The following is a 15,794-nucleotide window of genomic DNA, read 5'->3' on the forward strand; positions in this document are numbered from 1 at the left end:
CTTCTAGCTGCTAAAAGGGAACAATGAATTCAAGTGGAGTGAAGAAGAAAAACAAGCCTTTGTTGGTATTAAGTAGCATCTCACCAAACTGCCCACGATGATCAGCCTGGAGCAGGGTGAAACGCTCTAGTTAGACATTTCAGCCTCACCGCAGATAATACGATCAGTCCTCTTGGTGGAAAGAAACAAGCATCAACAACTAGTTTATTTTGTAAGTCACGTGCTGATCGAAGCTGAACAAAGATACCCGCTGGTGGAAAAGTTAGCATTGGCAGTAGTAACAATGACAAGAAAATTAAAGCCTTATTTTGACGCACATGTGGTTCAAGTCCTTACTAACCACCCGCTGGAAAAGGCCCTACAGAAAATGGATGCTTCGAGAAGACTGGTAAAGTGGGTAATTGAGCTCTCTGAGTATGAGTTGGAATTTAGGCCGAGGGCATCCACAAAGGCTCAAGCTCTGGCTGATTTTATAATGGAAGCCTCGTATGAGGAGAAGGAAGACGAGGTAGGAATTTGGAAAGTGGCTGTAGACGGGTCCACCGCTCAGACAGGCAGCGGGGCTGGGATCATTTTAACCTTGCCATAGGGCAACGTATTTGAGTATGCCATTAAATTCAAATTCAAGGCATCAAACAATGAGTTGAGGCAGAGTACGAGACTACCCTGGCTAGGCTACGAATGAGCACATCAGCCATAGCCAAGAAGGTCAACTGGTACGTGGTAATGAATGGAGAGCTAAATAAGAAAGGATTCTCAAAGACACTCCTTAGATGCATCCCTGAATGGGAACAAGAGGGAATCATGGAAGAAACTCATGCTGGAATCTGTGCAAATCACATAGGTGGAAAAGCCTTAAAAGTCGAGATACTTCAAAGAGGAGCGTACTGGCCGACATTGACACCAGATGCCTTGGCATATGTTAAAAATGTGAGAAGTGCCAAAAATATTTACCAGTTATCAATCAGCTATCGAATGATTTGACCTCGATTCTCATACCGATCCCATTTGCCCAGTAAGGAATGGACATATTGAGACCATTCACCACTAGGTCAGCGGGAAGGAAGTACCTCATAGTGGCAGTGGATTACTTCACCAAATGGATAGAGGCCGAGCCCACAAAATACATAAAGGCGTCCCAAGTCAAAACGTTCATCTAGAAGAATATTATCACAAGATTAAGGGTGCCATAGTGTATAGTTTTTTTTATCATGGTTGCTAGTTCGATTGTGATGCTATAAAGGATTACCTGGAGGAGCTGAATGTCAAATACGCAAGTGTGTCTGTGTGTCACCCGCAGAGCAATAGTCAAGCTGAAGCAGCAAACAAGCTGATCTTAATTTCCTTGCAGAGAAAGCTTGAGGAACAGAAGGGACTTTGGGCTGATCTAGTGTCAAAGGTGCTATGGGCGAATCGAATAACGGAGAAGGAAGTAACGGGCAAGAGTTAATTTTCCTTAGCATATGGAGCATATGCTACTGTTCCCGTAGAGGTGCAAATCCCCAGCCTGCGAATTCAACACTATGAGCAACAGGGAAATGAGAAGCGCCTGCTGGAAGAGCTAGATTTTCTCCCTCAGGTATGGTTGAAGGCAACTCTCAAGCTAGATGTATAGAAGAGCAGAATCTAAAAGGCCTACAACAACAGGGTCAGGCATCGGGAATTGCTGCCTGGTGATCTGGTTCTAAGGAGGACTATAGCAGGTCCCCCCAGAGAAGAGAAATGCAAAAATAAACAAGCAACAACAAATTACTAAGGCAAAATAAGAAGTGCATATTTAAGTTGAACCTCCATCCACCAAGGTAAAGAAACATTTAGCCAAATTAAAATAAGGTACGAGTTTAAGCTGGCAAACATCCAGCAAGTACATAAAATGAAACCAAGTTAACCTGGATAGACCCAGTAGGATAGAAATAAAAGTGTTAGATAAAAACACCTATATAACAGAATCTTTGGCGGTTATACACCCCAAAGATAAACACAAATACTACCTAGTAACTACAGACCTAGGTGATGGATATTCAGAGGAACCACTGAAGAATGAGGGAGATAGCTGCTAAAACCTAACTTTATTGCTCGTCAGCCACGGTCTTAACTCCAATAACAACGGCAATATCAGGGCAGAAAGGTACAACCAAGAATAAAGGTAAAAGAAACAAACCTTCTGAAGATCATGGCAAGTGGTGGTAACAGGAAGGCTGACAGAGCCACTAGTAGAGTCAGCTGGCAACCTGATACCCTAAGTGAGCCGGTATCCCAAAGTGCCACCCTGATAAGGATTATCCATGAAAAGAGATTCATCAGCCTGCACATTCATAAGAAGGCGAAAAAGCTCATTCCCAGCCCCATCTAGGCACAGGACGGGTCGAAAAGCAGCGTCAATAGGCACCTTTCCAAATTCTATCGCTCAGTAGGGCGAAAGATGCCACCACCAGACCGAGAAGTCGCTGACAATGGATTTTCAAAGGCATCACCCAGATCCTGGTGAACATATCGATTAAGCTCGGTGGAGTTGTGAGTCCCAAGCTCCTTTGCAACATTCTCGCTAAGAAGGCCAGTGTTAGCAGAGTGGGATGCAAGGGGATCCAGGGCAGAGGAGGTGCGATCCCTTTTGGCAGCCGGCTGGTTTGTAGGAGAGGGGAAGACAGAGGGAGCCTCTAGCTTGGTCATTAAACCGAGGAGTCTGCTGTTGTACCCCAGCAGACTGAGAATGACAACCCCGGCTGTAACACCCCATAATTTTAAATTAAGGTTTTACGCGCACTTTTCAATAATACTTTGATTTCTATTTAAATTTTGAATTTTGAATTAGTTAATATTAATATTTTGATATTGTTGTTAATAATACTAATATTATTATTAATAAATTTGTTATGTATATATATTATTAATTGCTTCGTATTTCGTCTTTTCTTCCTAATTTTTGTTAAAATATAAACTTTATATGTTATTTTGCGTCATGATTTAATTATTATTATTGATTATTATTGTTCTTATTATAATTATTTTTGTTATTGTTATTGATACTATCAAATATTATTATTAATAGTGTTGTTATTATATGTGTATTTTAATTGCTTCTTAGTTAGTTTCTTCTCTTCGATTATTTTTGGGCTAACTAGGATTAGCTCGGTATAGATTTTAGGCTAGTAGTTAACTGTCTAATTAAGCTTGTATAAGCTCGTTTATTTGCGCTACTTAAGCCCATGTTAATGCTTAGTTAACCCTCCTAATAATCAGCCCATTGGTTCCTAAATCTAGGATTTCATAAGGTGGACATCTAAGATGCATTTTTTTTACCCAATTCTTCTCCTCTCACACGGCTTTACCCGCTGGTAAGTTGCTGCACAAATTTAGCCTAGTAACCCCCTTCATTACACCTCATTCAAGGCTAATTAAATTTTCTTAATAACAACCTATTTGCTGCTCTAAATACTCTTCTTCTTCCCCTCTCAATTACGTATAAACCTTGACCATTGGGTGTGTATTGTTGCTGCATTTTATCATTTGCTTTCTCCTCTCAAACTCTCTCAAATTTTCGTGTATTCATCAAGGGTTTTCGTGGGTAATTGCTGTTGTGTTCCTCCCCCTTATTCGAGCACTCAAACACCCTATAACATCATCAATTGGGGCTAGCAAGAGGCGTGAGTTTGGAGCGGCTCGGACGGATTCAAATTACCCTAATGCTCAATGAAATAGCTGCTGTAATTACTGTCATTGTGTCGTGGATTTACAGCCCTATTTGCCTAGTTTTAGGTTGCTTTTGTACCCTAATTGGTGTAGCATCATGATAGGTATGTTCCTAAATTGTTTAATCATATTTTAGGGAAGTTATGCCATGTATTTTAAGCACTAGAAGGACTTAATTGCTGCTTCTATACTCACTGAGGTTGTCGTGTACTCCTACAGCCCTTGTCATGTTTATTTGCTTGGTTTCTAAGCCTTTCTTGTTGATTTATAATTGGGTATCATGTTAGGAATATCCCAAATTTAAATCATCATGTTTTAAGTAAGTTTTGATGTGATTATAAGCCTAAAACTAAGCAAATGTGTTGCAGCCAGAACAGTTTGTGAACCGTGTGAATTGAGTGGTTTTAAGTGATGTATTGCCTAATTTTTATGCCTAATCTTGTACCTATCATGACCTATTATGTTTTTAGAGTGTGTATGTTAATGAGCTAAGATTAATTATGGGTTTAAGGTTGGTTTTGGGTGAATCTGTTGTGCAATATGCTGTTGTAATTGTAATTAGGGGCTGCTGCATTATCATGATGTTTTTGGTATGTTAAAGTCATGAATTTAAGCCATCTTGTATGTATATATTGTCTAATATGTGGATTAATATGTCATAGTTTTATTTTATCATTTTGGCATGATTTGGGGGTGAGTTTATGAAGTGTCAATGAAGTGGTGTAGCTGCTGCCATTATTGGTTGTTCGGTAAATTGTCGACATCGTTGTGCTTTAAAGTCAAATATTACTGTTTTTAGCACCGCTTCGCCAAGGGATGTGTATGGAGTGTATTGTGATATTTTTTTTATAATTAGCTTCGTACCCAAATCCAGACAATAAGAGTGACACCCTGTTATGATATATAAGTTGTTTTTGTATATTTTGAAGTTAAACTCTTTTGAAGGATTTTTGTTGAATTTTGGTCTTAGAAGTAAAGACCTGCAGTATTTTAAATTGGGGTTGATGATCCCTAAATGTGTTTGGATGATTTTGAAGAAGTATTTTTATAGTTTTATATAATTTGTGAGTGTAAGATAATCATTTGGCTGCGGAATTCAATGGTTGGAACATGCCAACATCTTGGGTTGCGGAATTCGAGATGTAATTTCCTAGGTTAATTGTTGTCGTCCGAAACTACTCGGGCTGCGGAATTCGAGTAGGAAAACCGGGAGATTGGCCATTCTTGGACGCAGATGGCTGCGAAATCGTCTGTAGGTTCGCCATGACAAACCTTTGGTGGTGGGCTGCGGATTTCACCGGGGTTTATATTTTATATGCTTGCCTCACTATGAATAAGTTTTCGAAAAGTTAAAATTCCTTGTTTTAAAATTATTACTACTTTGAGAGGTCTTCTTAAGTCAAGTCAAGAATTTCCTTAATCTCTCTAAAGAACCTTTATAAGTGTTAATTATTGTTTTTTTTTATGAGTTTATCGCTCTATTTTGGGTGCTATTTATTCTTACTTTGTAAGCTTGTGGTAATATATCTACTTTCAATATACATGTTTGTTTTGTATTATAATCATGTTGCATGTTTTGAACTGTATTCCTATCTATGTATATCATCAGATCATGTTTATCTTGACATGTATATATTTTGTATTATTTATATGTCTGCTTCTATGCTTTACCCTATGCTTAGCTTTGTGTTTCTACAAGTTTTGGGAGAACTGCTAGTTACTCCCCACTAATTGTGGAACCTAAATGTTATTTGCAAGTGAAGAGTAGTGTTTGTTGAGTTTGGACTGAGAGCAGAATGTTTAGTTTGTTCCCTTGTAGTTTTATTGAGTTTCTTTTGTTATCTTTACATCTCTTTTTGGAATAGTCGGGTTTGAGGTTGTTCTGCCTCGTTTGAAAGTTTTCTTTGATTATTTTGGATTTATTTCTCTAAACTATATTTATTTTAGTTCTTTATTTATTTCCTTTAGTTTTTAGTAACCCTTAGAGTGACATTACCGTCTTGACGTTATTTCCGCTAACGTCTCGCCTTTTGTTTTAGACGAGGTGTTAGACCGGCTGGCAGTTCGCAGCCGACCTGGGAGCCCAAGAGAACGAGGAGCAACTTTGGGAAGCTCCCCAATCACATCTTTGGGAAGCTCGAACCCAGTGGTTTGAAACTTTGAATTGAAGGGAAAATAGAGTCTTTGGTAGCAATAAAAGTGTCAATACTGGTAGCAAAGAGCAGAACATACTCAGCAGAAGATGGGGCTTTTCACCCACAACAGTGTCACCCACAACCCCCGTTTCAAGGGAAAAGTTAAGAACGCTATCAGGAAAATTATCAACATCATCATTCTTAGCATCGACCAAAGCTTGTTTCCCGGCTGATCTACTTGGGATAACTGAGATGCCACCCGGCCGAAAACTGTAGCAAGGTCCTTCGCAATAGACGAAGCACCCCGCGCCACTAACGCCTCAGATCCCGAAGTAACATCTCTCAGCCTGTTCCGATATGCGCGATGACTCCCCATAGTGGAAGATGAAGGCTCAACATCAGCCCTACTAAAACCAGCGAGATCTATGGGAGTCACAGTTCCAAACACAAATCTTAATTAATTAGTTCAGCTAGAGCCAGCCGAATTTAACCCTTTAGCGCGCCAACACAGTCCTCCAAAGTTTCAAAAAGCTTAGGAGGATTCTCAGGTGTAGCGGTGAAAGGATTTTTCCAATTTTCCTTCAAGCCAAGAAGTTTCTTATCCAACTTGTCGTAACCTGAAAGGACAAAGACGCAAAAAGCTATAAGACAGGAAAGGGCATGTGTGAAAAGAAAAACTCTAATGAAAAAGTAACACTTACCAGATTCATGAGTAGAGCATAAGCGCATGGCAGAAAGTTGCGTGTTGCCAACAATATAGAGCGAGTTGGGCAGCCAAACCTTGGGGAACCTGGAATCAAGAGTGCCAGCACCCTGCAGGGCGTCATAAGCCTGTGTCTCTCGAACAGTCTCAGTAGGGGTGAATGTAACACCAGCCATATTAGTGTGAACCACCCTTAAGTTACGCGGCACAATGAAGTCAGAGGGGACAGCCACCTAAAAGAACTTGCTAGTCTAGTCATGAAAGCGACTAAGCTTTAGATAGGACAACACCCTGCCATCTTTGGGAGCCACATAATACCAGCTAGACTCAGGCGAGCTGGATGAAGTCCATTTCAGACTCATCAAAGATTTGAATAAGTTCAGTGATTCAAGGTAGCGCCTAAAGCGCAAAAACCAGAGCAGGTAAATCAGCGTGTGGAGAGACACAGGGTGAAGCAGAGCAATATAGAGGTTAAAAACCTTGTCCAATGTAGGATCCGGAGGAAAACGTAAGCCCAAATCAAGCTATGATGCAAACACGACAATATACCCGTCAGGAGGAACAAATAGCTTTGAGCCCTCGGCAGGAAGAACCAACTAGTAGCCTGGTCCAAACCCATAGAATTCTTGGCCCACCTTTGCCAATTCCAGCCTCTCAGCATCTTTACGCCAGTTGGAGTCAAGCGTACAATTCTTAGGGCCAACGCATCTCTCATCCATAAAGAAATCAGAGTTCCCCTCTTCCATAGGCTCGGCCACAAAGAAAGGCTGGCAGTCTTAGCCTAAAAAGCTCTCTCGCTGGGGGACTCAGCAGTCTTACCCACATCTTTCACCAGAGACGGAGTCGAAGAAAGAGACAGAGAATGGGCACCTCGCACTACATAATGATCAAATTGATTTACATCAGCCATATCGTAAAGCCAAGCAAAATTGTCTAAAGGAAGAACTTGAGGAATAGGGCTAACAAGAGAAACATCAGGGGGATTAGCTTTAACCTCGTCAGCCAAGCACTTATGCGTGCATTCTCAAGCTCATGACGTGCGAGAGGGAAACTCCATCATAAGGGAGATCCCGCTCGCAATATGGGTTAAAAATGTCGGGGCGAGTCCGAGGCTAAAAGGGGCGAAAAGCACTATTGTCAGCGGCACAGCTACCACCTGACTCCGATCCAACTGAGGGGTCACAGTGGTACCTTCCCCGCTCCCAAAAGGGGAATTTCCACCCGGCATAACTACTCGTATAGGGATGGGGGTGAAGTATGAGAAACAAAAGAGGTTCGCTCACAACAGCGAGACGACTCAGGGGAAGAGGCGAACTCGGTACGAGCAGAAGGAGTAGTCAGATTCTGACTGTCAGAAGCATTTGGCATTGTGATTCTACAAACAACAAGAAACCCTAGGGAAAAGGAAAAATGGGGAGTTAAAGGAAAATCAGTTGCGCCCCAACTGCAAATTCAACAAAACAAAAAGAGAAAGAAGAAAAGAGGAAAAATTGAAATAGGAAAGCGAAACCAACAATGAACAAAAGGAAAGAGTGCATGTGAACAGTATACTCAAGAAAAAGATTCAATCTTGCAAAGAAATGAAGCAAAAAATGCACTTTTGCAAGCAAAAAGTGCGAAAGGGGTAAAAGGAAGTACCTTTTGAAGAGAGTCGAGCAATCCACGGCATGCCGGAGACGGCACATAGCAACAAACGCAACCCCAAAGTGAAAATCAAAAGAAAAAATTTGGACTGTAACCAGGGAAAAATGATCCCAAGGCAAAACAAAAATCGAAGAAAACAAGCAATTAACAGAGGCGAAATTAATTGCACAAAAATGAAATGAATAATAAGAGGAGCAAGATAGAAAGCACTTACAACAACAATGAGTATCAACCACTCACAGGCGAGCAATATTGAAGGAGAAAGGAGAGCAAAAATTTTGAAATGAAGAAGATAAAAAAAAGGGAATGAAAATAGGAAGTAAAAAGGGGGGACAGTAAAATTAAATGTGGCATTAATAGGCGGCTTCACCTAATCCCTAAGGATTAAACACCATGTCACCACAGTAAAATAACTGCACCTCGGATGATTGACACGTGTCCCACGCATGCAAGATGACATTCCCGCTTAAGAAAATATATAATTTTCCCAACCTTCAGCAGGAATAATCGAAATTCCTCGCTCTAAACTCGTCATTTCTCAGACTTCGCCAAGAGTAATCGAAATTCCTTGCTACGAGCTCGTCATTTCTCATACTTCAGCGGGAGTAATCGAAATTCCTCGCTACGAGCTCGTCATTTCTCAGACTTCAGCGGGAGTAATTGAAATTCCTTGCTCAAGCTTAACAATTCTGAGATTAAAGAGGTTACTATCATCGCCCCACTACAATAGTAGCATCCTCAGAACATCAACCCCTATTCTCTTAAATCTTTGAACCACGTACACACTCTTAAGACTTGAGGGGCTAGTTATATGGAGGGAGCCTCAGCCGGACGACTTATTGAGTAATTACCGATGAGGTTACACACTCAAAACAGCTGGCATGAGCGACCTCATACCACCTCTTGAGGGACTAGTTGTATGGGATAGTTCCTACTAAGTCGTCCAACCCTCAACGAGTCCAAGGCAGTCATCATCCCATCCCTTATGCTGCTGAAATTTGAGAGGGATGATGGAACGGTGGGTTCCCTGAATGGAAATCAGAAAACGGCAGGGGAGTGTTATCTCTCAGACGTCAAGCCTAAAGTGGCCGCAGTCGGCCAAGGCGAGGAGCCCATCGACCTTGATGACTTCAAGGAACCCGCGCCTGTTCTCAAAGCAGCCGGCAAAATAAGGAAGGCGGACCACCTGGTGGCTGTCAAAAAAGAGAAGCAATAGAAATCACTGATCGGGGAGCGGTCAGATGATCTCCGTCCCCAACCAGCTGGTGAAAATATTGACATTGTTCTAGATGACATCCGTCCGGAACAAACCGTTAAAGAGGGGACGGTTGCTTTTGCCAAGTTGGGCGTAGAGTTGCACCAACTGCTGAAAGAATTCAAAGACATTTTTTTCCTTTGACGTGGAAGAGATGTCAAGCATCAGCCCGGATCTTGCGATCCACAAACTCGTCGTGGATCCAAAAAAGAAGTCGGTTAGGCAAAAGAAGAGGAACCACGACGAGGAAAGATCTCAAGCAGCAACCGCCGAGGTTAAGAAACTGTTGCAAGCCGGGTTCATTCGGCAATGTTACTACCCAGATTCGGTAGCAAACATTGTCCTTGTTAAAAAGCCAAATGGTACCTGGCGGATGTGTGTTGATTACACAAATATGAACAAGGTATGTCTAAAGGATTGTTATTCGCTTCCAAAGATCGACAGTCTAGTCGACTCTACAGCTGGTCATGCCTTGATGAGCTTCAGGGACGCCTATTCAGGTTTCCATCAGATACCCTTGTGGAAAAAAGATCAAGAGAAGACGGCATTCATCACTGATCAAGGGTTATTGTGTTATACGTGATGCCGTTTGGGTTGAAAAATGCTTCTGCTGCCTTCCAGCAAATGATTAATACAGTCTTCATTAATCAAATTGGGAGGAATGTGGATGCGTACATTGATGACATGATAGTCAAATCTAAGCTACAGACGGATCACCTTGCTGACCTCCGAGAAATCTTCATTACCCTCAGGCGACATAAGGTCATGCTTAATCCCAAAAAGTGTGTCTTTGGTGTTGAGTCTGGGAAGTTTCTCAGATTTTCGATTGATCAAAGGGGGATAGAGGCCAACCCGGAAAAGGTACAGGCAGTAACTGACATGAAGTCACCCTGCACTATCAAGGAAGTCTAAAAACTTACCGGTTGTCTGGCGACATTGGGGAGATTCCTCAGCTGGTCAGGCAACAAGTGCCTCTACTTCTTCAAGGCAATCAAAAAGAAGACTAGATTCGAATGGGGGGAAAATGCTGAGGCGGCATTCCAGAAATTAAAAGAGCACCTCCACTCATTGCCACGGCTGGTCAGCCCTCTAGCATTAGAGGTTCTTTATATGTACTTGGTTGTCTCAGATCATGCCCTCAGTGTTGTTCTCCTAGCTGAGAGAGACGACATTCAGCTCCCGGTCTATTTCATTTGCCATGTTCTTCGAAATGCTGAGCTGTGGTACCCCTTGGTTGAATAATTTAGCCTTGCTCTTTTCATGGCAGTCAAGAAGTTGAAACCATGCTTCTTGGCACCATCCGGTGGTGGTCTACACAAACCAACCTCTCAAGCGGCCAATGACAACCTTGGAGTCGTCCGGCAGAATGCTCAAGTGGGCTATTGAAATGCAAAGTCTGGAAATCACCTTCGAACTAAGAAAGGCAATGAAGGGTCAGGCGTTCGCCGACTTCATTATGGAATTGACAAGGCTGGTTTAGCCGGGCAATGTTGATCAGGTTTGGAAGGTATATGTAGACGGGAGCTCTACTATGAATAGCTGTGGTGTAGGCGTAATTTGCAAGTCTCCAGAAGGGGACCAATATGAACATGCACTACGGTTCAAGTTCCAAACCTCGAATAATGAGGCGGAGTATGAGGCCCTGCTAGCCAGTATCCGCATATGTAAGGCGGCAGGGGCAAGAAAAGTTGACGCCTGTTCAAATTCTCAGTTGATCCTTAGCCAATACCATGGTGACTACGAGACCACCCATCCGGCTATGATCAAATATCTGCAGACGGTAAAGGACGAGGCCGAGACACTTGACGAATTGCATCTATTCAGGTGCCCAGGTAAAAAAATAACCAGGCAGACGCACTTTCTAAGTTGGCATCATCCGCCTCTTGTGATGCGCCTAGGTCAGTCTTTTGGGAAGTTATGGAAAAAAGAAGCATTGAACATGATCCCATTGGAGTTCTTAAGCAAATCTCTACCTGGATGGATGCCATCCGAGCTTACTTGGCAGACGACACTTTGCCGGATGCCGCTTCAGAAGCGGCTGCGTTGAAGAAGCGAGCCACAAGTTTTGAGATCTACAAGGGGGAACTCTTCAAGAAGGGTTACCTCCAGCCGCTACTAAAATGTGTTACCCCTGAAAGGGGAAAAGAGGTTCCAGAGGATCTGCACTCAAGCTTTTGTACATCACATATAGGCGGCAGAACTCTAGCAAAAAGGGCCAGGCAGCAAGGCTACTTTTGGCCCACTCTTGAGGCAGACGCCATGGAAATGGTGAAGAAATGCGATAAGTGTCAAAGATTCGGCCGGCTCATACACCGTCCGGCTACTGATTTGACGGCTATCTACAACCCGGTTCCATTTGCAAAATGGGGCTTGGACATCCTAGGTCCATATACGTTTGCCATAGGGGGAAGGAGATACATCCTGGTGGTTGCAGATTACTTCACCAAATGGGTTAAGGCAGAGGCGGTCAAGGGCATTAAGACAAAAGATGTCATCTCTTTTATCTGGAGAAACATTATCACTAGGTTCGGGGTACCTATATCTATGGTCTTTGACAATGGCCCTTAGTTTGAAACGTCTACCCTCAAGAGCTGGTTGGGAGATCAAGGAATCTCACATTGTTTTGCATCAGTCGGCCATCCCCAAGCAAACGACCAAGTTAAAGCCTTCAAAAAGCTCATCTCAGACGACATTAAGAAGAAAGTTGAAAGGGCTGGCGGTCTATGGGCAAACGAGTTGCTTCATGTCCTATGGGCCATCAGAACAACTCAAAAAGGGGCAACCGGTGAAACCCCGTTTCTCATGACATACGGCACTAAAGTCGTCCTGCCTATTGAACTTTATGAGCCAACACTGAATCATGCTCTATGATGGAGAGGCAAATTTGGAGGCCATGCGTCTAGCATTGGATTCACTCCCAGAGCGCAGAGGCAATGCCGCCTTGCGTCATGAGATATACCATTTGAGAATGATGAGGGCCTATAACAGAATAGTACACAAACGACCCCAAAAAGTAGGGGACTTTGTGTTACGAAAAATGGAGGCAACCGGTAGGGCTAATGAGAAAGGAAAGTAAACCCCTAACTAGGAGGGCCCCTACAGGATTTTTGAAGAATTTAGAGGCGGCACCTACCGCTTGGAAACTCCAGACGGCATGCAGCTAGCAAGAACTTGGAATGTAGATAACTTGAAAAATTACTACTTCTAAAGACTTGTAAATAGAGTATATTAATGAAAGAATGCTTTTTTTCATTGTCTTTTGTACGAAGTCCCATCTGTGCAATGCACAACCGGGCAACCCTCTGCTCTAAACTAAGTAGACGTAGGCTAAGTATCAAAATTAACTATTTATAAGGCCAATGGCCGGATATATTTTAAACCGCCAGCTCCAACATGAGTAGGCAACCGGCGACGCCCATTTGGGTGAATTTGTCGAAGAGAGTATCTCTCATTTGGGTGGTACATTGTTCTATTAATCATAACTCAAGCGGCTTTAACCAACTATCTAGGTTAAAGATAACTCACAGTCGTTTGAATGATCAATTGAAACATAGATACAACCGGCCGTTGCTTCAAAGCAACACAAACGGTAACTTAAATATTGGTCGAATGTAACCGGTCTTTGCCTAAAAGCACTACAGCCGGTTACAAACCCAAATTAAGCAAGGTCAAAACCTTAGCAATTAATTCATACCTTGATTTGATGCATACACCCGGCCATTGGCCGGGTGCATCCCAACAAACGGCAATGATGGATACCCAAAGGGTAACCAGTAGTTGATTAAAAGAATAATCTAGGTTGGCCCTACCCGGCACCGTCTGCTAATCCAACTTGGAATAGTTCTACTTCTCTAAATACAGTCAATGACCGCCTATCTATCCGTCCGGATGCTTGTTTGGACGGCTTCCTGCTTAGAGTTGGGTATATTAAGCAAACAACCATCCAGGGGCAGGCAGAGCCAATGCATCCGGCATACTGCACACACCGAATCAAATTGCAAAAACAAATTTGTACGAGAAAAAACTTGCAAAAGTTGAAGCAAATTATATTAAAGGCAAAACCGACTCAGTTGGCAAAATATATTAATAGAAATGATTGTCAGCCGGACCTATGCCCGAGGAAAGTAGATACATATAAAGTACACGGCTCGCAGGCCGGAGGTAGAGTAAAGAAACAAATCAAGTTACTACTGCTGCTAATGCAGAGACGGCTAGCCCTAACCAGAAGGAGGAACGTCTTGAGATTGCTTGGCTTGAGCTTCGTTAGTCTCAGCCGGCGATTGTTCTTCCGCCTGCTCCTCTTCTTCTTCCTCGGTAATGTCGGCCCATTCCTCAAAGGGAGTCGGCTTCTCTGTTCCGAGAACCTGGGCATCGAACACCTCAGTGGCGTACTTATACCGCAGGTCAAAGAAAGCCTTATCGATGTCCAGATGGATCATAGACCAGGCAATCTTCATGCTCTCTTCATAGTTGTGCTCAGTCTCAGCGATCAGCTGGTCTTGCTTAGTCGCCAGCTTTTCCTTATGGTCCACCTGGGTCTAGGCCTGCTCGGTCTTTAGGCGGTTGACCTCTGACCGCAGCTCAGTGTTCTCCTTGTCAGCCTCCCCCAAAGCTTTGACATCAGCTTGGAGGTTTTTAACTTGCAGCTTAAATACAACCGCTTTCTTGTTGGTTGTGTCAGCAGCAGCCGTGAGCTCCTTGATTAGCTCCTCCTATTTCATCTCCCGGCTTTTAGTTTGAATTTCACACATAAGGGTGTTGTATTGAGTAACATCAATAAGGTCGGTTGCCCTTTTGCCTCCTCCTGCTTCTTCCGCAAGGGGACCTTCATGTCGTCCACCCTTAGCATCACCTGCAAAATCAGCCGGAAAGGGGTTAGTCTTTCAATTACGCTACAACCGGCAAAAGAATAAAGTGGCACAAAAGCACCCCGACTGGTCAATTACCTCAGCGAGCAGTGAGTTGATGCGGTCTATGTTGACTTGGTGCACGCCTGGCACCACGTCCTTCTCAGACCGGGTGAGGGTCCTCAACATCCTCTTGGCATAAGTTTAGAGGTCAGGCCAACGAGAAGAGGCATCTAAATCAATAGATTTATTGTTTAAGTATTGAGCATAGGCGGCACCTACATTCTGTCGGCTGCCTAAGGAACCCCCTGATTGGGTAGGTTGGGACTTGACTTGCATAGGCCCAAGTGGCAAGGGGGGATCAAAGGTGAGACCCGTACCTTGATTTTTAGGCTAAGGGGTCATCCCACCCCAAGCCGCATTTGAGCCGGAGGCTACAGCAAGCACCCGGCTTAAAAGAATTTGGGGCTCCCTCGTTTCAACCTCAGCCGACCCTAAGCTAAGGCCAAGGTCTTTCAGGCTTTTGCCTGCTGAGGTGGGCCTCTCCGGCTTAGGCGGCCTTCCAATAGAGGCAGAGGCAGCCGGAACCCTTCGGCTTTTAGAAGCAGGCTGGGAAGGCTGCTCTCCTGGTCTCTTCAGCATCTTTGTTAAAGAACGAGGAACATTCTAGCTCCCTGTTTGAAAAACAAAACAAAACAGCCAGTTAATACTAGAATTAACTTCAAACCATACAAACGGTAAACGAGGTCAGCCGGCGCTTACCTCATCATCTTTAGCCGCTAGTTGGGCCCTCTTTTTCTCCAACTGATCCTTCCGGGTCTGTGCAGCAGACTTAGCAGGTGTCTTCTCATGAGGCACCATCTCTAATCCTTTCACTGCAAAGAAAATCAAAAAATCAAATGCCATTCAAGAATGATACAAACGACATAAAGTACCAGTTAACAATCAACATACATATGCTAAACATTGTGCTAAGGCCACAAACAGAAAGGAACGCTTCGTTCTTTAGCCTATCCGGATGAGGGACTCAGTTCTTGGGGACAATGACTTCTGTCCCATCATCGAAAGGCAAGGAGGTCTTCTTAAAGAGACCCTTCTCCATTATTTGTGTCCAAGCCTCTTCCGGCACTTTAGGAAGGGCGCATTTCTTTCCAAGGAGAGCCGGGTGTGTATTGTAGCAACGCAGCCAGTGGTTTTGTTGCCGCGATGGGGAAGAAACCACGTAAAAATTTCTCTTCTAGCTGCTCCATTTCGACGGCTTGTCAAGCGTCATCATGTATTCTAGATGCGTGGTTAATGTATACCACGCATTCCAGCCACTTAGGGCACGCCTGAGGTAGTGCATATGTGCAAACGCCTCCCAACTAGGCGTTATATCCTGCATCTCACAAGCGGCTATGTATCTTAGTATATTCACCCAAGAGTTTGGTGTTAGCTGCCAAACGCCAAGGTCGTAAACCCTTAGAATCGCTATTATTGTATTATGGAGGGGGAACCGGAGGCTGGCTTTGAACGCCGCC

The 15,794-nt window shown here is 43.5% G+C and overlaps 1 protein-coding gene across 1 annotated transcript; it reads left to right on the top strand.

The window, feature by feature from the left end:
* Nucleotides 1–681: 681 nt before the first annotated feature.
* On the top strand, nucleotides 682–1,450 carry LOC110703791. The gene is made up of 2 exons (XM_021881572.1): nucleotides 682–930; nucleotides 1,223–1,450. The coding sequence occupies exons 1-2, from the start codon at nucleotides 682–684 to the stop codon at nucleotides 1,448–1,450; spliced, it is 477 nt and encodes a 158-aa protein (XP_021737264.1).
* Nucleotides 1,451–15,794: the final 14,344 nt, after the last annotated feature.

This window comes from Chenopodium quinoa, unplaced genomic scaffold, assembly GCF_001683475.1.
Source record: "Chenopodium quinoa cultivar QQ74 unplaced genomic scaffold, ASM168347v1, whole genome shotgun sequence".
Lineage (NCBI taxonomy): Eukaryota > Viridiplantae > Streptophyta > Magnoliopsida > Caryophyllales > Amaranthaceae > Chenopodium > Chenopodium quinoa.

What these genes read in the sequence shown, in the direction of transcription:
- LOC110703791 (XM_021881572.1), top strand. Translation starts at nt 682, where the DNA reads ATGAGCACATCAGCCATAGCCAAGAAGGTCAACTGGTACGTGGTAATG. An exon ending in CCTTGGCATATGTTAAAAAT is followed by an intron (nt 931 to 1,222) that starts GTGAGAAGTGCC and finishes CATGGTTGCTAG; the next exon opens with TTCGATTGTGATGCTATAAA.